General features: G+C 46.9%; 3 protein-coding genes across 3 annotated transcripts; all 3 read right to left on the bottom strand.

Moving 5' to 3' along the window:
• Positions 1–227: 227 nt before the first annotated feature.
• On the bottom strand, positions 228–18717 carry LOC131473870 (oocyte zinc finger protein XlCOF6-like). The gene is made up of 3 exons (XM_058651455.1): positions 18464–18717; positions 4054–4276; positions 228–3978 (listed from the first exon to the last, which is right to left on the bottom strand). Exons 1-3 carry the CDS (start codon positions 18566–18568, stop codon positions 2378–2380), a joined length of 1929 nt encoding a protein of 642 aa, XP_058507438.1. The 5' UTR covers positions 18569–18717; the 3' UTR covers positions 228–2377.
• Positions 4288–15567, bottom strand: LOC131473869 (titin-like). The gene has a single exon (XM_058651454.1). The coding sequence runs from the start codon at positions 15229–15231 to the stop codon at positions 4576–4578; it is 10656 nt and encodes a 3551-aa protein (XP_058507437.1). The 5' UTR covers positions 15232–15567; the 3' UTR covers positions 4288–4575.
• A 1818-nt stretch (positions 18718–20535) lies between the features above and the next one.
• On the bottom strand, positions 20536–24708 carry prph2b (peripherin 2b (retinal degeneration, slow)). Its single transcript, XM_058651875.1, has 3 exons — positions 23930–24708; positions 23101–23347; positions 20536–21239 (listed from the first exon to the last, which is right to left on the bottom strand). The coding sequence occupies exons 1-3, from the start codon at positions 24508–24510 to the stop codon at positions 21042–21044; spliced, it is 1026 nt and encodes a 341-aa protein (XP_058507858.1). The 5' UTR covers positions 24511–24708; the 3' UTR covers positions 20536–21041.
• Between the last annotated feature and the right edge of the window lie 467 nt (positions 24709–25175).

Raw genomic sequence — 25175 nt, forward strand, 5'->3', positions numbered from 1 at the left:
CACGACTAGCCGTTTCCGCTCCGTTTCAAAATAAAAGGTTTTTTGTTTTTGTTCTTTAATAACAAAAGCACCAGGGACCCCCGTGTGGACGATGGACGAAAAATAACAAAGAACTCTTCATCTTAAAATTATTATATGACATTTGAAAATACAACTATAACAAACATGGTAACTCATTAGAAGAAATAAATATATGTATATATATATATATACATATGTATATATATATATATACATATATATGTATATATATATACATGTGTATATATATATGTATATATATACACAAATATATGTATTTCCAAAGTCTCATCTCAGAATCCTAACTTGGGGTACGTGAGTTTTGGAAATGGAAATCTGAGTTCAGGGCGTTGTTTATGTGTAAGGAATGACTGAAAAATGAACGTACTAACATGTGATTCAAGTATTAAAGAGGCCATAGCCCGGAAGAGCCAATTAACGTTGTGTTTGGGTGTGTATCTGCGTCATTACATTGTCTATGAAGCCCTAAAAGTCCATAAAAATCATTTCAGCCACTACTGAGAGCATAGAGTTTTATTGATTTCCTGAGCTCTACAAAGTGGCAAGGCACTTCCGTTGACTAATTACGTCACTGGCGAATCTCACCACTCCTGTAAACAGCGGCGCCTCCTAGTCTGGGCACGAGAGTCCGGGCACATCCGGTGACGTACTTTCAACCGTAGAAGAACTACTCTCGCTGTAGCTGCTGAGCGTATCGGTTGAGAACATGTCGAAAAAAGGTTCAGCGAGTGTTTGTGATAAACAATACCAGACGCTCCATTTCCCACCAATGAGCAAAGAAAAGGATATCTTTGGATATCTTTCATATTTGATGGGAATATCCATGCTACATTTCCCAAATACCTCCATGTATGCGGCAACCACTTCACAGAGGATTGTTACACAAACTTCTGCAATATAAAGCAGGACACAGCACCAAACTTCACCTTAAGGAAGGAGCAGTGTCAACAATACGTGTATAGGAGCCGAATGTGTTTTAATTGTGTTCTGAGGTTTGGTGTAATTCACTCAATGTGTGTGTGGGGTCGCTGTGCCCCCAGAGGGGGGAGCTCAGGTGTATATAGGTGGCATTATCACTGTCATTGTCAGGTTTTTGAACCGGAAGGGCAAACGGTTTTCGACCGCTGTACCGCGGAGGCGCTTCTCATGACTGTTTTGGATTGTTTGATGGAATTTCCTTATGCAAAGAAAACGCACAGCAATAAAGCCAATATATTGCAACTAAACGAACAGCGTGGACATTCAGTCAGAGAGTTCAAAAGAGTGATCGCCAAGGCAAAGCGCGTCAACCAGGTTATCCGGAGTTAGAAACCTCAGTAGCGGAAGTTTTAGGCTGAGCTGCTATAATAACGTGTATTACAATATTTACAAACCTTAAAACTTTGTGTGCTTGTTCTGTCGTTTAGCATTAGCTACACGCATTTGCTCGTGTTTCATTTGCATGTATGTGTGTTTATCATCTCGGTAACCACAACGTTATCCAAGCTACAGGCGTCCTGCAGCAGTCTTTGCGATGGAGGTGGTTCACTTGACACAGTGTCTTCTGACTCTGGGTCAGACTCCGGATCAAATGTGTAAGGGATTACGGCGAGGGGTCGTGATGACAGCATTACTCAATGTTTTGATAATTGCTAGTGGTGCATCCGCCTTCTCAGAGGGGGAGCTGTGGGTCTGAGAGCTGATGTGCCAATTACATCACTTCCAGGCAACTGGCAGTGGGAAAGCTCTCGTTGGCTGGCCAATCACAAGACAGTCCATGTTCTGTGGGTGTGGTTTTGGTCTGAAACAGTGCGGCTGACAAGAGTGTCAGTGATGAGACATTTACACCTCCATATCTCACATATAAGTGAGATAGGACCATGCTATGGCTTCTTTAATATTAACTGCTAACATCTTAGCACTGCTGTGACTTCAACAGGTTGTCAACAAAGTCAAACATGGAGCAACTTTTTTATTCTATTACTTATTTATTGCAACTGTCCAGGGTGTACCCCGCCTATCGCCCGATGTAGCTGAGATTGGCACAGAACCCCCCGCGACCCTCTGGTGGAGGATAAAGCGGTAGATGATGACTGACTGACTGACTTATTTATTGCGTCGACTTAATCTCGACAGATTAATTCCCTAAACATACTCACTATAACATCTTGCCAGCTTCAAGACAGCTATTCATCAGCACTGTTAAGTCCTGGTTCAAACAGCAAGCTGCATTCTTATTGGCTCACTGATTAAACTAAACTGTTGAACTTTGAAATAGTATGATAACTTTTAACACTTTTTCTTTTTAGAAAAACAGAGGGTGTTCAGTCAACACCACAAAGTTCGACACCAGGTCCTAGTTAGCAGGGACACACTTGTGCTCACGGAGGCTCCTCATGGCGGCGAAGCTGCGGCAGCAAGAAGTGCAGCTGAATGGTTTCTGTCCCGTGTGGACACGCAGGTGTGTCTTCAGATTGTTGTTTTGACTGAATGTCTTCCTGCAAACGCTGCACTCAAATGGCTTCTCCCCACTGTGGATGCGTTTGTGTCGGATGAGGTTCTGCGACACGCTGAAGTTCTTCCCACAGACCTCACAGATGAAAGGTTTCTCGCCAGTGTGCGTGCGCTGGTGCAGGTTGGCGCTTGCCTGTGTGGAGAAGGTTTTGTCGCACTGAGAGCAGCTAAATGGGTTCCCTTCCGAGTGACTGCGCCGGTGTGTCTTCAGGTAGTTGAGTGAGCTGTAGCTACGACTGCAAACATCGCAGGAGAAGAGTTTGTGGGTGCCGTGCAGCCGCAGATGCGTTTTCAGGACATGGGCAGTGGTAAAGTTCTTTCCGCACTCACTGCAGGTGTGCGTTTTCTGCCCGTTGTGAACCAGCAGGTGGCGTTTGAGTGACACGGATGAAGTGAAGTTTTTTCCACACTCAATGCAGTTGTGTGGTTTGATGCCAGTGTGCCGCCTCTCATGCAGCAACAGTGCACTGCGCTGTCTAAAGCCCTTTCCACAGGCGTTGCAGATGAACGCCCACTGTGAGCTGTGAATAGCACGATGTACCTTCAGGTGCCCTGCCTGCGTGAAGCTTCGGCCGCAAATGTCACAGGTGAAGGGGCGGTGCCCTGAATGAATGAGGCGGTGGCGGCGCAGGTTGGCAGAGAGGCTAAAGCTCTTCCCACAGGTGTCACAAGCAAAGGCCTTTTCTCCAGTGTGGACACGGCGGTGAATTGTCAGACTGCTGCGACTGGAGAATCTGTTACCACACTGCTCACAGACATATGGTCGCTCACCTGAGTGTGTCCTCATGTGCGCTCTGAGGCCACCCTGCTGGCTGAATGCCTTCCTGCAGACGCCACAGGCGAAAGGCTTCAATCTTCGATGCACACTCAGCTGGTGCACATGGACACTGCGATGTGTGGTGAACCCCTTATTGCAAGTGGTACATTTAAACGTTTTTTTCTTCAGATGCACCCTCCGGTGAGCAGACAGGTAACTGCGTTTGGAAAACTCTTTCCCGCATTCTCGGCACCTGAACTTCCTGTCTGTACTCTGACAAGTCAGCTGGTGCTGTCTGAGGCAACATCTTGATAGAAGCATCTCCCCACATGACGAACATGCCAGCGAGCCGCTGGACGACTGGTGTGTCTGTAGGTGGCTGCGAGTACCGAACAGTTTCCCACAATGAGTGCATCGGAATGGACGCTGGCAGCCATGGACAATAAGCTGATGGACCCGGACGCTGCTGCTTGCAGAAAAGCCCCGCCCGCATTCGGAACAGGTAAAGGGCTGCTCTCGGCTATGGACCCTGAGGTGAGTGACAAGGTTGGTACGTCTGGAGAAGCTGCGAAAGCAGACGCTACAACTGAAGCTTTGCCCCCTGTCAGCCACACAAGTCTGTTCTGATTGGCTGGGGTCATTTTGTGTACCATCTAATTGACCTCTGACAGCTACCTGAGGATCACCTGCAGGAAAGAACAAGAGATAAGTATGTAAAGTCCAGTTGCATTAAATCTCAAAATAAAGGTTCAAGACCTTACCATCCAGCTCCCTTGTATTCTGACCCTGTTTCAGGTCTTGGTTCAGAGCCTGGTTTAGGTAATGGTTCAGATCCTGCTGCAGGTCCTTGTTCAGATCCTCCTTCAGGTGCTGGTTTAGGTCCTGGTTCAGATTCTGCTGCAGGTCCTGGTTCAGGTCCAGCAGCTTCCTCAGCTGCATCAGCAGAACTTCACAGAACCTCCTGATCAAAGCCAGCAGCTGCTCCTACACACAAACATACACACATTTTGTGTATTGTTTTAAATTCTGGGACATGAGTTTGTTAGTTGACTGCTCAATCAATATCAAACCAATACTAGCAATACCCAAACTGTCTTCTCTATGCATAGAAGAATAAAGAATAAAAGAGTCCAGTGAATGATTAGAGGTGACCAATTTGATGTCAAAACACAAAACTAAAACTGAATCAATCAGGTTTTGTTGTGAATGCTCACCATTGCCAATGCTTGGTGTTTAAACTGGTCATGTCGGTCATAGCCTTTTTGATCATGGACTTTGACATGTCAGTCATGTGTATCACCATGCGAGTCATGGTCTTGTGGTTCACAGCCACGCCTGTTATGTAATTGTGGTTCGTCACCATGTGAGTCATGGCCTTGTGGTTCACAACCATGCATATCATGCCTATCATGGTCTTGTGGTTCACAGCCGTGCCTGTTATTTGTTTGTGGTTCATCACCATGTGAGTCATGGCCTTGTGGTTCACAACCATGCCTATTATGGGCTTGTGGTTCGTGGCCATGTGAGAAATGGCCTTGTCGTTCACAGCCTTGCCTGTCATGGACTTGTGGTTCATAGCCAAGTGAGAAATGGCCTTGTGGTTCACAGCCTTGCCTGTCATGGACTTGTGGTTCGTAGCCATGTGAGAAATGGCCTTGTGGTTCATGGCCACGGCTGTCATGGGCTTGTTGGTTGTGTCCTTGCTGACTGTGCCCTTCTCGGTCATGGTCATGCTGTTCACATTCCTGCTGGTCATGACCATGATCTTGGCCATGTTGCCGCGTCCATGGTTGTTGAGGCCATGCACTCTGAGGAAACGCCAGTGGCCATACCCACTGAGGCCATGCCTGGCAAGTCCAAATTGGCGAAGCCATGACTGGCATGGTCATTGTTGGAAAGGCCACAACTGGCAATGCCTCAACTGGCAAGGCCACAATTGGCAAGGCCACAACCATTGATGTCTCAGTGTTCGTGGCTGCATCAATCATAGTCCGGTTGGCTGTGGCCTCAGTGATCATGGACACATTGGTCTTGTCAATCTCAGTCTTGCAGGTTGAGGCCTGCAATGACTGCATGACCATGGCAGTCATTGACTTGCCATCTGTGTCCTTTCTGTTTGTGGCCATGCTGGTCATGTCATCACCCACTGTGGTCTCATCAGCTGTAGCCACACTGGTTGTTGCCATTCTAGTCATGGCCTCAGTGGACATGGTCTCATCAGCTGTGGCCTTGTTGGTCGTGTCTATATCGGTCATGGCCCAACTGGTCGCAGTCTCAGCAGTCGTTATCTCATCAGTTGTGGGTTTGCCATTCATGGCCTCACTGTTTGTTGGCTTGCAAGTTGCGGCCTCATTGGCTGTGGACATACCAATCATAGCCATGCTGGTCATGGGCTTACAAGCTGTGGCCTTCCGACTACCCTTGCCAGCTGTGGCCTTACCATTCATGGCCATGCTGTTCATGGGCCTGCTAGTTGAGGCCTCATTCAAGACCACAGACTTGCCAGCTGTGGCCTTGCTGATCAAGGCCTTATTAGATGTGGCCTTGTATATTGCAGCAATGCTAGACAAGCTGGTTGTGGCCATGCTGGACGTGGTCTTGCCAGTTGGGGCCATGTTGCTTGTGGCCTTGTTGTTTGTGGCCTTGCCAGTTGAGGCTATGTTGCTTGTGGCCTTGTTGTTTGTGGCCATACGAGTCACAGTCTTAGAGATGGCCTTACCTATTGAGCCTGTGCTGGTCATGGCCATGCTTGTTGAGGCCTTGCCAATCATGGTCTTACCTATTGTGGCCTTGTTAGTCAAGGGCTTATTACTGGTTGTGGCCATGTTGGTCATTGCCTTGTTGTTTGTGGCCATGCTGGACATGGCCTTATTTGTGGCCTTGCCAGTTGAGGCCATGTTGCTTGTGGCTCTGCCAGTCGAGGCCATGTTGCTTGTGGCCTTGCCAGTTGAGACCATGTTGCTTGTAGCCTTGCCAGTTGAGGCCATGTTGCTTGTGGCCTTGTTTGTGACCTTGCCAGTTGTGGCCATGTTGGTTGTGGCCTTGTTGCTTAGGGCCTTGTCAGTCATGAACCTGGCGGTCGTGGCCCTTCCAATCGAGGTAGTGCCATTCATGAACTTTCCACTTGTGGCCTTGGTGGTCAAATACTTGCCAGTTGGGCTGGTTGTGGCCTTGGCAGTTATGACATTTCCAGCCAAGGCATGTGATTCATAGCCATGTGAGAATTGGCCTTGTGGTTTGTAGCCATGCCTGTCATGGGCTTGTGGTAAATCGCCATGGCTACTAACCACAGCCTTGCTGTTCACAACTTCAGTGTTTGTGGCCTTGCCAGATGTGGCCTCACTGGCCAGGGCCTCAGTAGACATGTACTCAGTTGTGGACTCAGAGAACGTGAGCTTGCTTGTTGAGGAATCAGCTGTTGTGATCTCAGTGTTTGCGACCCCTGTGTTTGTGGCCTCGTCTGTTGCAACCTCTGTGTTTGTGACCTTGTCTGTTCTGACCTCTTCTGTTGTGACCTTGTCTGTTCTCACCTCTTCGGTTGCGACCTCGTCTGATTTGACCTTGTCTGTTGCAACCTCTTCTGTTGCGGCCTCATCTGTTGCCACCTTGCCTGCTGCGACGTTGTCTGTTGCGACCTTGTCTGTTGTGACCTCATCTGTTGTGACTCCGTCTGTTATGACCCCTTCTGTTGTGACCCCTTCTGTTGTGACCTCATCTGTTGTGACCTCTTCTGGTAAAACCCTGTCTGCTGTGGTCTTGTCTGTTGTGACCTCTTCTGGTGAAACCCCGTCTGCTGCGATCTCTGTGTTTGTGACCTCGTCTGTTGCGACCTCTGTGTTTATGACCTTGTCTGTTCTAACCTCTTCAGTTGTGATCTTGTCTGTTGTCACCTCTTCTGTTGCGACCTCGTCTGATTTGACCTTGTCTGTTGCAACCTCTTCTGTTGCGACCTCGTCTGATTTGACCATGTCTGTTGCAACCTCTTCTGTTGTGGCCTGGTCTGTTGCGACCTCATCTGCTGTGACCTTGTCTCTTGTGACCTTGTCTGCTGTGACCTCTGTGTTTGTGACCTGGTCTGCTGTGACCTCTGTTTTTGTAACCTCGTCTGCTGTGACCTCTGTGTTTGTGAAATCTTCTGTTGCAACCTCTTCTGTTGTGGCCTCGTCTGTTGCGACCTCATCTGCTGTGACCCCATCTGTTATTACCTCTTCTATTGTGACCTTGTCTGCTGTGACCTGTTCTGTTGTGACCTCTTCTGGTAAAACCCGGTCTGCTGTGACCTTGTCTGTTGTGACCTCTTCTGGTAAAACCCCGTCGGCTGTGACTTCTTCTGGTGAAACCCCGTCTGCTACGACCTCGTCTGTTGTGACCTCTGTGTTTGTGACCTTGTCTGTTGTGACCTCTTCTGTTGTGACCTCGTCTGTTGCGACCTCGTCTGATCTGACCTTGTCTGTTGCAACCTCTTCTGTTGTGGCCTTATCTGTTGCGACCTCTTCTGTTGTTACCTTGTCTCTTGTGGCCTCGTCTGCTGTGACCTCTGTGTTTGTGACCTGGTCTGTTGCGGCCTCGTCTGCTGTGACCTCTGTGTTTTTGACCTTGTCTGCTGTGACCTCTGTGTTTGTGACCTCTTCTGTTGCGACCTTGTCTGCTGTGACCTCATCTGTTGCGACATCTTCTGTTGTGACCTTGTTTGCTATGACCTCTGCGTTTGGGACCTTGTCTGTTGCGACCTCATCTGCTGTGACCTCTGTGTTTGTGACCTCATCTGCTGTGACCTCTGTCTTTGTGACCTTGTCTGTTGTGACCTCGTCTGTTGTGACCCCGTCTGCTGAGACATCATCTGTTGTGACATCGTCTGCTGTGACCTCTGTGTTTGTGATCTCTTCTGCTGTGACCTCTGCGTTTGTGACCTCTATGTTTGTGACCTCTTCTGTGTCCTCGTCTGCTGTGAACTCTGTGTTTGTGACCTCTGTGTTTGTGACCTTGTCTGTTGTGATCTCTTCTGTTGCGGCCTCGTCTGTTGTGACCCCGTCTGTTGTGACCTCTTCTGTTGTGACCTCGTCTGCTGTGACCTCTGTGTTTGAGACCTTGTCTGTTGTTACCCCGTCTGTTGTGACCTCGTCTGTTGTGACCTCTGTGTTTGTGACCTCGTCTGTTGTGACCCCGTCTGTTGTGACCTCGTCTGCTGTGACATCGTCTGTTGTGACCTTGTCTGTTGTGACATCGTCTGTTCTGACCTTGTCTGTTGTGACCTCGTCTGTTGTGACCCCGTCTGTTGTGACCTTTTCTGTTGTGACCTCTGTGTTTGTGACCTCGTCTGTTGTGACCCCGTCTGTTGTGACCTCTGTGTTTGTGACCTCTTCTGTTGTGACCTCTTCTGTTGTGACCCCGTCTGTTGTGACCTTGTCTGTTGTGACCTCGTCTGTTCTGACCTCGTCTGTTGCGACCTCGTCTGTTGTGACCCTGTCTGTTGTGACCTCTGTCTTTGTGACCTTGTCTGTTGTGACCCCCTCTGTTGTGACCTCGTCTGTTGCGACCTCGTCTGCTGTGACTTCGTTTGTTGTGACCTTGTCTGTTTTGACCTTTTCTGCTGTGACATCTTCTGTTGCAACCTCGTCTGTTGTGACCTCTTCTGTTGTGACCTCTGTGTTTGTGACCTCGTCTGTTGTGACCCCGTCTGTTGTGACCTCTGTGATTGTGACCTCTTCTGTTGTGACCTCGTCTGTTGTGACCTCGTCTGCTGTGACCTTGTCTGTTGTGACCCCGTCTGTTGTGACCTCTTCTGTTGTGACCTCTGTGTTTGTGACCCCGTCTGTTGTGACCTCTGTGATTGTGACCTCTTCTGTTGTGACCTCGTCTGTTGTGACCCCGTCTGTTGTGACCTCGTCTGTTGCGACCTTGTCTGTTGTGACCTTGTCTGTTGTGACCTCATCTGCTGTGACTTCGTCTGTTGTGACCTTGTCTGTTGTGACCTCATCTGCTGTGACTTCGTCTGTTGTGACCTCTTCTGTTGTGACCTCTGTGTTTGTGACCCCATCTGTTGTGACCTCTGTGTTTGTGACCCCTTCTGTTGTGACCTCTTCTGTTGTGACCCCGTCTGTTGTGACCTCTTCTGTTGTGACCCCGTCTGTTGTGACCCTGTCTTTTGTGACCCCATCTGTTGTGACCTCTTCTGTTGTGACCTCGTCTGTTGTGACCTCTGTGTTTGTGACCTCTTCTGTTGTGACCTGTGTGTTTGTGACCTCTTCTGCTGTGACCTTGTCTGTTGTTACCCCGTCTGTTGTGACCTCTGTGTTTGTGACCCCGTCTGTTGTGACCTCGTCTGCTGTGACATCGTCTGCTGTGACCTTGTCTGTTGTGACATCATCTGTTGTGACCTCGTCTGTTGTGACCCCGTCTGTTGTGACCTCTGTGTTTGTGACCCCGTCTGTTGTGACCTCGTCTGCTGTGACATCGTCTGCTGTGACCTTGTCTGTTGTGACATCATCTGTTGTGACCTCGTCTGTTGTGACCTCGTCTGTTGTGACCTCTTCTGTTGTGACCCCGTCTGTTGTGACCTCTTCTGTTGTGACCCCGTCTGTTGTGACCTCGTCTGTTGTGACCCCGTCTGTTGTGACCTCTTCTGTTGTGACCCCGTCTGTTGTGACCTCTTCTGCTGTGACCTCTTCTGTTGTGACCTCTTCTGTTGTGACCCCGTCTGTTGTGACCTCGTCTGTTCTGACCTTGTCTGTTGCGACCTTGTTTGCTGTGACCTCGTCTGTTCTGACCTCTTCTATTGTGACCCCATCTGTTGTGACCTCTGTGTTTGTGACCTTATCTGTTTTGACCTCTTCTGTTGTGACCTCTTCTGTTGTGACCCCGTCTGTTGTGACCTCGTCTGTTGTGACCTCATCTGCTGTGACTTTATCTGTTGTGACCTTGTCTGTTTTGACCTCTTCTGTTGTGACCCCGTCTGTTGTGACCTCTTCTGTTGTGACCCCGTCTGTTGTGACCTCTGTGTTTGTGACCTCGTTTGTTGTGACCTCTGTGTTTGCGACCTCGTCTGTTGTGACCTCTGTGTTTGTGACCTCGTCTGCTGTGACATCGTCTGATGTGACCCCGTCTGTTGTGACCTCTTCTGTTGTGACCTTGTCTGTTGTGACCTCGTCTGTTGTGACCTCTTCTGTTGTGACCCCGTCTGTTGTGACCCTGTCTGTTGTGACCTCTTCTGTTGTGACCCCATCTGTTGTGACCTCGTCTGTTGTGACCTCTGTGTTTGTGACCTCTTCTGTTGTGACCTGTGTGTTTCTGACCTCTTCTGCTGTGACCTCGTCTGCTGTGACCTTGTCTGTTGTTACCCCGTCTGTTGTGACCTCTGTGTTTGTGACCCCGTCTGTTGTGACCTCGTCTGCTGTGACATCGTCTGCTGTGACCTTGTCTGTTGTGACATCATCTGTTCTGACCTCGTCTGTTGTGACCTCTTCTGTTGTGACCCCGTCTGTTGTGACCTCTTCTGTTGAGACCCCGTCTGTTGTGACCTCGTCTGTTGTGACCCCGTCTGTTGTGACCCCGTCTGTTGTGACCTCTTCTGTTGTGACCCCGTCTGTTGTGACCTCTTCTGCTGTGACCTCTTCGGTTGTGACCTCTTCTGTTGTGACCCCGTCTGTTGTGACCTTGTCTGTTGTGACCTCGTCTGTTCTGACCTTGTCTGTTGCGACCTTGTTTGCTGTGACCTCGTCTGTTCTGACCTCTTCTATTGTGACCCCATCTGTTGTGACTCTGTCTGTTGTGACCTCTGTGTTTGTGACCTCTGTGTTTGTGACCCCGTCTGTTGTGACCTCTTCTGTTGTGACATCGTCTGCTGTGACCTTGTCTGTTGTGACATCATCTGTTGTGACCTCGTCTGTTGTGACCTCGTCTGTTGTGACCTCTTCTGTTGTGACCCCGTCTGTTGTGACCTCTTCTGTTGTGACCCCGTCTGTTGTGACCTCGTCTGTTGTGACCCCGTCTGTTGTGACCTCTTCTGTTGTGACCCCGTCTGTTGTGACCTCTTCTGCTGTGACCTCTTCTGTTGTGACCTCTTCTGTTGTGACCCCGTCTGTTGTGACCTCGTCTGTTCTGACCTTGTCTGTTGCGACCTTGTTTGCTGTGACCTCGTCTGTTCTGACCTCTTCTATTGTGACCCCATCTGTTGTGACCTCTGTGTTTGTGACCTTATCTGTTTTGACCTCTTCTGCTGTGACCTCTTCTGTTGTGACCTCTTCTGTTGTGACCCCGTCTGTTGTGACCTCGTCTGTTGTGACCTCATCTGCTGTGACTTTATCTGTTGTGACCTTGTCTGTTTTGACCTCTTCTGTTGTGACCCCGTCTGTTGTGACCTCTTCTGTTGTGACCTCTTCTGTTGTGACCCCGTCTGTTGTGACCTTGTCTGTTGTGACCTCGTCTGTTCTGACCTTGTCTGTTGCGACCTTGTTTGCTGTGACCTCGTCTGTTCTGACCTCTTCTATTGTGACCCCATCTGTTGTGACTCTGTCTGTTGTGACCTCTGTGTTTGTGACCTCTGTGTTTGTGACCCCGTCTGTTGTGACCTCTTCTGTTGTGACCTCTTCTGTTGTGACCCCGTCTGTTGTGACCTCTGTGTTTGTGACCTCATCTGCTGTGACTTCGTTTGTTGTGACCTTGTCTGTTTTGACCTCTTCTGCTGTGACATCTTCTGTTGCAACCTCGTCTGCTGTGACCTCGTCTGTTGTGACCTCTTCTGTTGTGACCCCGTCTGTTGTGACCCCGTCTGTTGTGACCTCTTCTGTTGTGACCTCTGTGTTTGTGACCTCGTCTGTTGTGACCCCGTCTGTTGTGACCTCTGTGTTTGTGACCTCTTCTGTTGTGACCTCGTCTGCTGTGACATCATCTGTTGTGACCTTGTCTGTTGTGACCCCGTCTGTTGCGACCTCGTCTGTTGCGACCTTGTCTGTTGTGACCTTGTCTGTTGTGACCTCTGTGTTTGTGACCCCGTCTGTTGCAACCTCGTCTGTTGTGACCTCTTCTGTTGTGACCCTGTCTGTTGTGATCTCTTCTGTTGTGACCTCTTCTGTTCTGACCCTGTCTGTTGTGACCTCTGTGTTTGTGACCTTGTCTGTTGTGACCTTGTCTGTTTTGACCTCTTCTGTTGTGACCCCGTCTGTTGTGACCTCTTCTGTTGTGAACTCTGTGTTTGTGACCTTGCCTGTTGTGACCCCGTCTGTTGTGACCTCTGTGTTTGTGACCTCTTCTGTTGTGACCTTGTCTGTTGTGACCTCTTCTGTTGTGACCTCTTCTGCTGTGACCTCGTCTGTTGTGACCCAGTCTGTTGTGACCCCGTCTGTTGTGACCCCTTCTGTTGTGACCCCATCTGTTGTGACCTCTGTGTTTGTTACCCCGTCTGTTGTGACCCCGTCTGTTGTGACCTCTGTGTTTGTGACCTCTTCTGTTGTGACCTCTGTGTTTGTGACCCCGTCTGTTGTGACCTCTGTGTTTGTGACCCAGTCTGTTGTGACCCCGTCTGTTGTGACCTCTGTGTTTGTGACCTCTTCTGTTGTGACCTCTGTGTTTGTGACCCCGTCTGTTGTGACCTCTGTGTTTGTGACCCAGTCTGTTGTGACCTCTTCTGTTGTGACCTCGTCTGTTGTGACCCCAACTGTTGTGACCTCTGTGTTTGTGACCCAGTCTGTTGTGACCTCTTCTGTTGTGACCCCGTCTGTTGTGACCTCTGTGTGTGTGACCTCTTCTGTTGTGACCCCGTCTGTTGTGACCTCTGTGTTTGTGACCTTATCTGTTTTGACCTCTTCTGCTGTGACCTCGTTTGTTGTGACCTCTTCTGTTGTGACCCCGTCTGTTGTGACCTCTGTGTTTGTGACCTCGTCTGTTGTGACCTCTGTTTTTGTGACCTCTTCTGTTGTGACCCCGTCTGTTGTGACCTCTTCTGCTGTGACCTCGTCTGCTGTGACCTCGTCTGTTGTGACCTTGTCTGCTGTGACCTCTTCTGTTGTGACCCCGTCTGTTGTGACCTCTTCTGTTGTGACCCCGTCTGTTGTGACCTCTGTGTTTGTGACCTCGCCTGTTGTGACCCCGTCTGTTGTGACCTCTGTGTTTGTGACCTCTTCTGTTGTGACCTTGTCTGTTGTGACCTCGTCTGCTGTTACATCGTCTGATGTGACCTTGTCTGTTGTGACCTTGTCTGCTGTGACCCCGTCTGTTGTGACCTCTGTGTTTGTGACCTCTTCTGTTGTGACCTTGTCTGTTGTGACTTCGTCTGCTGTGACATCGTCTGATGTGACCTTGTCTGTTGTGACCTTGTCTGCTGTGACTTCGTCTGTTGTGACCTTGTCTGTTGTGACCTCTTCTGTTGTGACCTCTTCTGCTGTGACATCGTCTGTTGTGACCTTGTCTGTTGTGACCTTGTCTGTTGTGACCTCTTCTGTTGTGACCTCTTCTGTTGTGACCCCGTCTGTTGTGACCCCGTCTGTTGTGACCCCTTCTGTTGTGACCCCATCTGTTGTGACCTCTGTGTTTGTTACCCTGTCTGTTGTGACCTCTTCTGTTGTGACCCTATCTGTTGTGACCTCTGTGTTTGTGACCCCGTCTGTTGTGACCTCTGTGTTTGTGACCCAGTCTGTTGTGACCTTATCTGTTTTGACCTCTTCTGCTGTGACCCCGTCTGTTGTGACCTCTTCTGTTGTGACCCCATCTGTTGTGACCTCTGTGTTTGTGACCTCGTCTGTTGTGACCTCTTCTGTTGTGACCCCATCTGTTGTGACCTCTGTGTTTGTGACCTCGTCTGTTGTGACCTCTGTGTTTGTGACCTCTTCTGCTGTGACCTCGTCTGTTGTGACCTTGTCTGCTGTGACCTCTTCTGTTGTGACCCCGTCTGTTGTGACCTCTGTGTTTGTGACCTTGTCTGTTGTGACCCCGTCTGCTGTGACCTCGTCTGCTGTGACCTCTCCTGTTGTGACCTCGTCTGCTGTGAACTCTTCTGCTGTGACCTCTTCTGTTGTGACCTTGTCTGTTGTGACCTCTGTGTTTGTGACCTCGTCTGTTGTGACCTCTGTGTTTGTGACCTCGTCTGTTGTGACCCTGTCTGCTGTGACCTTGTCTGCTATGACCTCTCCTGTTGTGACCTCGTCTGCTGTGACCTCGTCTGCTGTGACCTTGTCTGCTGTGAACTCTTCTGCTGTGACCTCGTCTGCTGTGACCTCGTCTGTTGTGACCCTGTCTGTTGTGACCTCTGTGTTTGTGACCTCGTCTGCTGTGACCTCTCCTGTTGTGACCTTGTCTGCTGTGACCTCGTCTGCTGTGACCTTGTCTGCTGTGAACTCTTCTGCTGTGACTTCTTCTGCTGTGAACTCTTCTGCTGTGACTTCTTCTGTTGTGACCCCGTCTGTTGTGACCTCTGTGTTTGTGACCTTGTCTGTTGTGACCTGGTCTGCTGTGACCTCGTCTGCTGTGACCTCTCCTGTTGTGACCTTGTCTGCTGTGACCTCGTCTGCTGTGACCTTGTCTGCTGTGAACTCTTCTGCTGTGACCTCGTCTGCTGTGACCTCGTCTGTTGTGACCCCGTCTGTTGTGACCTCTGTGTTTGTGACCTTGTCTGTTGTGACCCGGTCTGCTGTGACCTCATCTGCTGTGACCTCTCCTGTTGTGACCTTGTCTGCTGTGACCTTGTCTGCTGTGACCTCGTCTGCTGTGAACTGTTCTGCTGTGACCTCGTCTGCTGTGACCTCTTCTGTTGTGACCTCGTCTACTGTGACCTCGTCTGCTGTGACCTCGTCTGCTGTGACCCCACCTGTTGTGACCTCTGTGTTTGTGACCCCGTCTGTTGTGACCTCGTCTGCTGTGACCTCATCTGATGCAACCTCGTCTGCTGTGACCTCGTCTGTTGCGACCTCAGTGTCTGTAGACCCTTCGGTCTTGACCTTGCAGGCCATGACTTTGCCCTTTAAACTGTGGTTCAAACACAGACTTTGTTGTGAAGTGCAATTTGGATTATTAATCTTAGATAACTGCCTCCATCTGGATTGTGTTGACCATTACAGTCTCTTACATTCGTCCCCTTCTGTCTCTAGTCATTTTCCTTTGATCATTATGACATCACAGCTTCTGATCTGGGAACTAATGATGTCAAAGGAAAGGGGAGAGAAAAACACCAAAGTTGCTGGTCTACTGCTGCCTCGTGTGGTCACTTTGTGTCACGGACATAAATCTGAATGAAGGATTTCAAAGGCCGAACGAAATATAATAAGATATTTGAACTAAGTGATGGAGGCAGCTGTGTGCTGTGATGTTAAAATCACTGATTTTCTCTATGGACTTTGGTGTGGGAGAGTGAGTGGTTTCCAAACTTCAGTTTCCTGTTGGATAAGTCTGTCTAACAGTGAGATAAAGACGTGATCATGTGACGTAGAAATTGTAGACTTAAAATTAAAATTGTGAGTCTTTTGTTTCATGTCTGACAGTTATTTAGTTTATCCTCCAAACACAAGTCTCTCTTTGTTTTCATTGTTTACCAGAGTGATGGGAACAAAAGTTGTTTTGGGTGAAAGTGAATCATTTGTTCAGATTTGTTGACAGAATGGTTCAGTCCACTGAAATACCAGTGAACATGGTCGCGACCGCCTACTTCCAGCAGAGCTGTCTCTAAATACACCAGGCTCCTCTGTTCAATATTGACATGTTACACATTTGCTTTGCTAAATGTTGAAGATGAACGCGTGTTTTCAGGATTTTATGTATTTTTTACTTTGATCTACCAACTGTAGATCAAAGTAAAAAATACTTTATGGTTGCCTGGGATTTTTGTGTGAGACGTCACGCTCATGACTCTTAAAAACCAGTTTCGGAACTCAAGATGGCGGCGTAGAGAGTAGTTGACTTTTTCTGGGCTCCGCACCACAGCACTGATATTTCCTATATAACTCCGCCCAATTCGATATTCACAACAATTTTCACGTAGTGTATTTTAATAAGAGTATTGATGAGTATTTTCTGAGACGCCAAGACAAGATGCCACCAAAAAAAGTAGAAAATCGGCCAAAACGAGCAGACCAGAAGCTATGGTAGCTTGCCTGACCTTCCCCCAGTGGTGGAGGAGCTACAGCCGCTGCTAGCTAACACCGCGGCCGCCCTTGACCCAGCTTTTCGCCAAACTATTCAAAAAATAAACGGCAAACATAACCAGGGTGATTGATGAAAGGCTGGGCCCACTATCCCAAGCTATACAGGCTCATGCCCAGCAGCTGAAAAAGATCTAGGAGCGAACAACCGAGGCAGAGAACAGGATAGCTGCGGCTGAACACCTCTGAGACGGTGGAGACGCGGGTTCAAGTGTTTGAAAACCAAATACAAAGCATGGCCGAGCATATCGATGATCTCGAGAACAGAGGCAGGAGAAAGAATGTACGGGTCATTGGTTTACGTTTAAGATTTGTGAGAGCTGGATACCCGATCTGCTCGGGCTGGAGACGAAAGCCGGCCGCGTCAAGATTGAGAGAGCTCACCGCACCCTCGCTCCAAAGCCGGGTCCGAATCAGCGACCACGACCCGTTCTAATCAGGATTCACAACTTTGCTGACAAACAGAGGGTGTTGGACGCCGCAAGACGCAGCGGGTCTGTGAAATACCAGGAGTCCAGCATCATGTTTGTTCAGGATTTGTCCGCCACGGTTGTGTGCAAACGAGGCCATTCAACTCCTTCAAACAGGCAAAGCTCCAGGCAGTGATGGTCTCGGTAGCGAGTTCTATAAGGTCTTTTATTAGAGCATATGTTGAAAATGTTTAACCACTCCTTTGAATGTGGCACCCTTCCACCATCATTAAGGGAAGCCAATATTTCACTGATTCTGAAAAAGGGGAAATGCCCTGAGGATTGTGCCTCGTATAGGCCGATCTCGCTGTTGAATGTGGATTTAAAAATTATTTTCAAGGTATTAGCAAGACGTTTAGAAGGTCTTTTGCCAATTATAGTGAAGGAGGATCAAACTGGGCCGTAATTCCTATAACAACATTAGAAGATTGGTGAAAATTGGAAATTGGTGATCTTACTCACCGTTTTCTGGTCTTGTGTGAAAATACAAATATATTGGAGCGATGTTTTGTTTGAAATACAAAAGGTTCTAAAGAAGGAGCTTGAACTCAACCCGGTCTCCCTCCTTCTGGGTCTTCCCAGTATTCGTGTAACTGATATATGAAAAAAATGTATAATGTTATGACATTTTGTGCTCGGAAAAATATTCTTCAGCACTGGATCTTAGATAAGGCTCCCTCAGTGGTGGGATGGCATAGGACAATAATGGAGTACATACCTCTGGACTTTCTCACCTGTCTTCTGCACTCCAAAACTGATACCTTTCACAGAATTTGGAAACCATTTCATGACTATACTGATGTAAATATTTCTGCTATATTGAAGAGCATTTGTATAAAAACTGTATTATTTATTTCTGTTTTCTTTCTATATTCAGCTCCCATTGTATTTCATTCTGCACTGCATAATGTACCTGTCACATCTACCTGGAACTGATCACTCAGCTTGTTGTTGTTTTGTTTGGTCCTGTCTTCTGTATGTTTGTTTATGAGTAAAATGAATAAACACAGTTAATTTAAAAAAAAAAAAAACAGTTTCCGTCATTTTTCACTTTCTACTTTCTGTCATGTTTCAGCTTCTTAAATGTGAATATGTTCTACTTTCTGTCATTTTTCAGCTCCTTAAATGTGAATATTTTCTACTTTGTCATTTTTCATCTCCTTAAATGTGAATATTTTCTACTTTCTGTAATTTTTCAGCTTCTTAAATGTGAATATTTTGTACTTACTGTCATTTTTCAGCTTCTTAAATGTGAATATTTTGTACTTACTGTCATTTTTCAGCTTCTTAAATGTGAATATTTTCTACTTTCTGTCATTTTTCAGCTTCTTAAATGTGAATATTTTCTACTTTCTGTCATTTTTCAGCTTCTTAAATGTGAATATTTTCTACTTTCTGTCATTTTTCTGCTGTGAATATTTCAAAGGAATCATTGAAACTGAATATTTGTTTTAGTTTGTGGACAAAAACAAAGACATTTAAGAACTTTTTAAGACGATTGATCGTAAAAAAATATATATAATAGACAGATTAATCGATGATGAAAATAATCGATAGTTGCAGCTCTTACGTCATACCTCACTGTGTGACGTTGTCCCTAGTCTCTGGCAGATCTCTGTCCTGGCGCTCACCGCGAACTCCTCCAGGACGGACGTCACGAGCCGCTGCACACATGACGTCATATCAACGATAACGGCAAACAACGCGTAAACGGAGAAAAAAAACTATTACAGAGAGAGACAGAGAAAGAGAGGGAGGGAGGGAGAGAGAGAGAGAGAGAGAGAGAGAGAGAGAGAGAGGGCGCTCTCTGTTGTTGTCACGACACCGTTCATTTCCGGCAGCTTTGCGACAGGAGGAGCGGAAACGCGGCGCCTGTTGCTTCCTGTTCTGGACGGGGAAAAAACTACCAAAATAAAACGAATCTAAAACATACAAAAAAAGATTAAAACCGTTTATTTTATATAAAACGTGAAAAGCAAATAATTGTTTTCAACACAATTAAAATATATATATTCATATAAATTTTAAATAAATACACGACATGTTCATACTTTTTTTTATGTTTCTTGTACTTCAACTTATCTAAATATTTGTACTAAACGGTTATAAACGACGTGTTTAGAACGAACTAACAAACTTAAACGTTTGATTACGTCATACACAAGGTTTTTTTTTTGTAAAAAAAACCCCTTCGTTCAAAAATAAAAATGACATGTAAAAATGACATGTAATATATACTTACACTGGGCCTCCGGGACATACGGAGCCCCTAAAGGGACATTGAAAAAAAATAAAAAATTAAACGTTTCTCGTGCGCACTAGATACTTTCTCGTGCACACCAGAAAGTATTGCATGCGCGCGTGGACATCGCGCGCGTGCAATACTTTTTGGTGCGTAGGAGTATCTCGTGCTCACCAGAAACATTTTTTATTTTATTTTTTTTTCGATGTCCCTTCAGGGGCTCCATACAATTCAAAGTAATTTAAAATGGACATATTATGCAAAATCAACTTTTTAATCATTTCAATACTTATATTTGGGACTCTGGAGGCCCTACCAGTCGCCAAAGTGTGGATAAAGAATACTCAGTCATGTTTTCGTGGTCCCCCTTAGTGTTAGTATAGGCGATAAAACAAGCAATGTTGAATTCCCTGTGAATTATGACGCCAGCATGCGCATTTCACCGCGAATGTTACCGCCCTCCAGTAAGTTTACTTGGAGGGCTCCACCTTAGCTCCACCTTAGCTCCACCTTAGCTCCACCTTAGCTCCACCTTAGCTCCACCTTAGCTCCACCTTGTCCCTATAAAATGCGAGAGTGCAGGCAAGGGAGGAAGAGCGGTATTATGTCAACGCGGAGGGACAAGTGTGCTGTTGGTGGCTGCACAGTGGAGCACAGTGTTTTACACAAACTTCCAGCCTCAGAGGATTTTATATATGAAGCTAATGTGCCGAATAAAGTCAGCAAACGTGTGTTTGTGTGTTCGCACCACTTCACATCAGACTGCGGCCAGCGGTCGCTGTATTTAGTCAGCGACCGTATTTCACCGACGTACAAACACACACATTGTTAAGAAAAGGTCAAATAGAGGTCATAACTGACCATTCTGACACGTGCTAATTGAGAATATTTGTTCAGTACGTCCTCCATGACCGGCGCACAGACTCACTGCCGCTGTATGTGACTGTCCCTAAGTGTTTTGAACTGATTTACAGTTCGGCCGAACTGTTTGTTTGTAACCAATTTGACGGAAAATGTGAATGAATTGATAATGTCATAATTTCACTTTAATATAAAATTTGAGACATTTTTACATAAAAGTAAATAAATTAATGTCATTTTTTTTCAGATCTATTTTAAAAGAAAACAAAAACAGAAGAATATATATATATATATGTACATATATACATATATATGTATATATATGTAACTCTGACTGAGAGATATATATCCACCCACTTTAAATCTGCTTCTTCCTTGTTTGAGGTGATGGTCTTAATCTGATCTAATCTGAGATCTGCCCGGCAACAGGCAGTCAGGAGTTTATTTATTTATATTTATTATCAGAGTTAACCCTGGACCAGACCCTGGACCAGACCCTGGACCAGTGTGGGTGAAGTGATGAGGTGAATAACAGACGAGTCAAACTCTGATCTCAGTCACGATGTCTTTATAGTTTTTTTTTTGGGCACAATCCAGTGACTACGAGCTCTAACCAATCAACAAACAAACTATTAACTGATCAGGGATTAAAAGTGAACACAGAGCAGATTCATAAACACATGACAAACTTCACAGAGTGGGTGATGAATGGCTGAAACTTTAGAGTAAAAAAACAACTTCACAGAAAAACAGATGGCATGATGGGAAGTTTTCACTATGAACATACTGTACATATCTCCCGGACTCTCATGGTCATGCTCTGGTCAAGTCTGTCTGCCATGTGACGACAGGAAGTATTCATGAGGAGGCGTGGCTTGAATTTAAATGTCCGTTGTCGTTTGAATATTTTGAAAACCAGATGTTTTATTTACAGCAGATCCTGTTTACAAATAAACATATTTACACAAATATCAACATTCACGGTTTACATCATTGTTCACTTTGAACGAGTGTGTGTGTGTGTGTGTGAGTCCTGTGAGGGGGCGGGGTTCTCAGGCCTCCGGCATGTCCCCGCCCTCCTGCACCTGGTTGGTCTTCACCAGTGACTTGACTTTGGCGAGCTGCTCCACCAGCGTCTCCTTCACACTCTTCTCCAGCAGCCAACCCTCACTTTCACACTCCGGGTTCTCCGGCTCCGCCATCGTCTCCAGAGCGGTGATCAGGTACTTCAGTCCTGCCATGTCCACGGACTACACACACACACACACACACACACACAGTTATCAGACTCATCTTCACATCAACAACAAGTCCAGTCTTAAGCAGGTTCAGGTTCATATGTACGTGTTTTTTTGTCCAGATTCTCAGATCACATTGTTATGAAGAGTGTTAGTGCCACATGTAAAACATTTTTTGAAAGAAAGTAAAAAAAAAATTGAATTCTCAGATTATATTCTGAAGATTTGTTTTACATTACATGTCATTTAGCAGATACTTTTATCCAAAGCGACTTACAATGGAATTGAGTACAATCAGCCAGTGGTGGAGTCAAACTTGCGACCATGATGTCTTTTGCACACTCAGTCTTAACCACTGAGCCACTCCACCCATTATATTTTTTTAACTTTTTACTTTCTTTCAAATATATATTTTTTTACATGTGGCACTAATAATCTTCCATAAGAGAAAAGTTGTGCTTGTGTTCTTTGCTGTGAACACCAGGGGGCAGAGCACATCATATGGATGTTGTTTTTTTAAATAAATCTGGTCAAACTTGTGGTTTTGATCCAGATACTGAAGGACGACCCAAGACCAGATACTGAAGGAAGAACTGAGACCATCACCATGACCTTCACCCAGAATTCACCCTGTTTCTGTTGCTACAGATTAAGTCCAGAATAATCCCTGATCCCTGTTGAGTTTGACCGCTGCTCTACAGATTAACACGCCATGAACTCAGCCCCCGATCCACAACCAGTCCAGAGTCCTCAACCAGTCCTGAGTCCACAACCAGTCCTGATCCACGACCATCCCTGTGTCCACAACCAGTCCTGATCCACGACCAGTCCCCTGTCCACGTCCAGTCCTGTGTCAATAACCAGTCCTGAGTCCACAACCAGTCCTGATCCACGACTAGTCCTGACTCCACAACCAGACCTGATACACAACCTGTCCTGAGTCCACAACAGTCCTCAGTCCACAACCAGTCCTTAGTCCACAACCAGTCCTGAGTCCACTTCTGAACATTTTAATCAACCTTATTTTATTTCTAATTGTTAAATTGTGTTGTTCATCTCGAGGTTCTTCACACGTGACACAGACGTTTACAAAGTCACTAATCACTCGATAATCCATTAAACTGTTAACCTGGTCAGTCTGGTTAATGTGAAGATTAAGATCACAGCTGATCCTGGATTCATCCATTCATCTTCAGGAGAAACAGATTCACTCTGTTTTCACTTTAGCAGGAAAATTAAGAAAGTGATGCTACGCTATTATCTTTAACTTAGCATAAACCCCTGTCTACTATGCTAAGTAAGCAGTTTACCCTATCTACAGTCTTTATGCTATGCTACATTAGAAGTTTACCCCATCTACAGTCTTTATGCTATGCTAAGTTAGCAGTTTACCCTATCTACTGTCTTTATGCTATGCTACATTAGCAGTTTACCCCATCTACAGTCTTTATGCTATGCTAAGCTAGCATTTTACCCCATCTACAGTCTTTATGCTATGCTAAGTTAGCAGTTTACTCATCTACATTTTTATGATAAGTGAGCAGTTTTCCCTATCTTCAGTCTTTATGCTGTGCTAAGATACTACTTTACCCCTGTCTACAGTCTTTATGCTATGCTAAGTTAGCAATTTACTCATCTACATTTTTATGATATGCTAAGCTACCAGTGTACCCCATCTACAGTTTTTATGCTATGCTAAATTAGCTGTTAACCCTTATTTATTGTCATTACAGACACTTAGCTGCCTGTTTAAGCTAGGTGTTTACCCCGTCTTGTCTTTATGCTATGCTAAGCTAGGTGTTAACTCCTGTTTACAGGTGGCCCAGGCTGAATGGTGATTAGCTGAAGCTGGTGTGTAGAGGCGGTGTCTAACCTCCAGGATGATGGTGATGATAACAAATGCGCCCACACTGTTCATGATGCTGCTGTAGTAGGAGAACAGCGCCTCCTGGCAGCCGCGCGTCCACGTGTTCAGCTCCTCCGTGCGGTGGTCGTAGTCATAGTGGGCGGAGTTATTGGTCAGGTGATGCTGGATGCAGGGTCGAGGTGACCCGGGGTTACAGCAGCTAAACGGAACGCTGTCCATCAGGAACTTCCCCTCCACGTTACTGAGGACGCGACTGTGGGACAGAGACGGAGACAAAGGGCTGAGAGACATTCTGAGGACATTTTAACATTAAATATAGAATATATAGTTGATTTTAATGTAAAGTGTTTTTTTTTTTTAGATCATTCTGTGATGTCACTGGTCACTCTTCCTGGGGGGTGGGGCGTGATACCAGCTGATAATTGGATGAGGAATAATCATCTCAGAGAGAGAGAGTGAGTGAAAAATCTCTTAAACGAATTAACACAAGAACAAGACACGAATCACGAACACACACATCCTGTGACGTCAGCTGATTGTTTGTTTATGGACCCGCCCCCCCTGGCGTGTAATCTGACAGATTAAAGACTTAACGCAGAAAAAAACTTTTCCTCTTAAACGCCCGGTTCATCCTCTGGTGACCTCGTTTAACAGAGCTCACGTAGGAAACACACCTGAGCGATCACATGACCTGATGTTAGGATTAGTCCTTATCCCCCAACACCTGCCCCCCAGAGACAAAATGAGGTCACTGCCACTGAATCGATTGTTTTAATTATTGATACGTGATCAGAAGTCACAGTAACGTTCAGGTCAGTGAAGGTCAGGTACTCACTCTTTGACCTCATCGTTGCTCATGTCCAGGTAGCGGTTGCTGATCCACTGGACCTCGAACCAGTCCCTGTAGTTGTTGTTGCCACAGCAGCGGAACTCGATCTGCGTCATGTCCAGCGTCCTCTTCATGAAGCAGCGTCCCGGCGTGTCCGTGTCTTTGTAGAACTTGATGCCAAACCTGAGGCCCTCGGCGAGCGTCAGGTAGAGGGCGACCTGCATGAGGAAGCAGAGCAGCGCCGTGAGCAGCAGCAGGACGTTGAAGCCACAGCACGTCAGAAGGTACGGCCGCAGCATCGGCTTCCACCTGGAGAACTTCATGGGGTCCAGGGAGTCGTGGCAAACCTTCCCGCCAAAGGCGTTAAGGCCGCACGCCAACGCGCCCGCCAGGATGAGCAGGTTGGGAACTGCGTGACTCTCGTTGTTGTTCATCAGCTCGCTCCTCTTCCTCAGCTCCACCTTGAAGAAGATGCCGAGGCTGAAGATGAGGATCCCGGCGATGACCGAGAGCCAGTAGAGCATCCAGAGTCCCTGAGCCAGCTTCACCCGCTTCTGCAGGGTGAACTTCACTGGCATGAACGGCATCGCGGCGTCCGGGTCACGCTAACACAACACGGCTGAGATCAGTCGATCGTTACAGGTCACAGAGGAGCAGAGGAACAATTGAGGCGAAGAGTCCGTCACAGTCTCACAGGTTCTCGCTCCACAGAACAACGCCTGCTTTCAGACCCATAATGCCGAGCTGCAGGTCAGTCCGTACCGTGGGAGGGTCAGAGGGGTCGGCCATCAAACCTCAACAGAACTCACACATAGAGATTCAGCGGTGGACTGTGAGTACGCGGCCACACGTCAAACTAAAGCTGATGATCCAATTAAGAGCAGATCAGAGGATCCGCCTCCAAAACAACTTACTGATAAACCGCTTCCTCCTTATAGCCCCGCCCACCCCTGAACTCACTGCACGTCTCAATCACAGACTCTGGGTCTGAATTTTCTACATTCATGTTACCACACCTCATCACCCTCGTGGCTCCTCCCCCTGTGAAAACCTGAAGAATGTGTCACTTTATAAATCACTCACTCTCCCACACCAAACCTAATAGAGCTGGCGGGGACACAGGAGCTGCTGGTCCTCTGCTGCCTCGTGTGGTCACTTTGTGTCACTGAGGTCAATTTGAACAAAGGAGAACACTGAAGTGACAAAAGAAGACATTAGAAGTTAGTGATGGAGGCAGCAGTAGATCAACAAC

Source organism: Solea solea, chromosome 15, assembly GCF_958295425.1.
Source record: "Solea solea chromosome 15, fSolSol10.1, whole genome shotgun sequence".
Lineage (NCBI taxonomy): Eukaryota > Metazoa > Chordata > Actinopteri > Pleuronectiformes > Soleidae > Solea > Solea solea.

Excerpts from the sequence above, each read along its gene's own strand:
- LOC131473869 (XM_058651454.1), bottom strand. The coding sequence starts at position 15,231 with ATGGCCTGCAAGGTCAAGACCGAAGGGTCTACAGACACTGAGGTCGCA.
- LOC131473870 (XM_058651455.1), bottom strand. The coding sequence starts at position 18,568 with ATGACGTCATGTGTGCAGCGGCTCGTGACGTCCGTCCTGGAGGAGTTC. Across the intron at positions 4,277-18,463 it reads GGACAACGTCACACAGTGAG|GAGCAGCTGCTGGCTTTGAT; the intron begins GTATGACGTAAG and ends GTTTGTGTGTAG. Across the intron at positions 3,979-4,053 it reads GAATACAAGGGAGCTGGATG|GTGATCCTCAGGTAGCTGTC; the intron begins GTAAGGTCTTGA and ends TCTTTCCTGCAG.
- prph2b (XM_058651875.1), bottom strand. The coding sequence starts at position 24,510 with ATGCCGTTCATGCCAGTGAAGTTCACCCTGCAGAAGCGGGTGAAGCTG. Across the intron at positions 23,348-23,929 it reads AGCAACGATGAGGTCAAAGA|TCGCGTCCTCAGTAACGTGG; the intron begins GTGAGTACCTGA and ends TCTGTCCCACAG. Across the intron at positions 21,240-23,100 it reads TCATCACCATCATCCTGGAG|TCCGTGGACATGGCAGGACT; the intron begins GTTAGACACCGC and ends GTGTGTGTGTAG.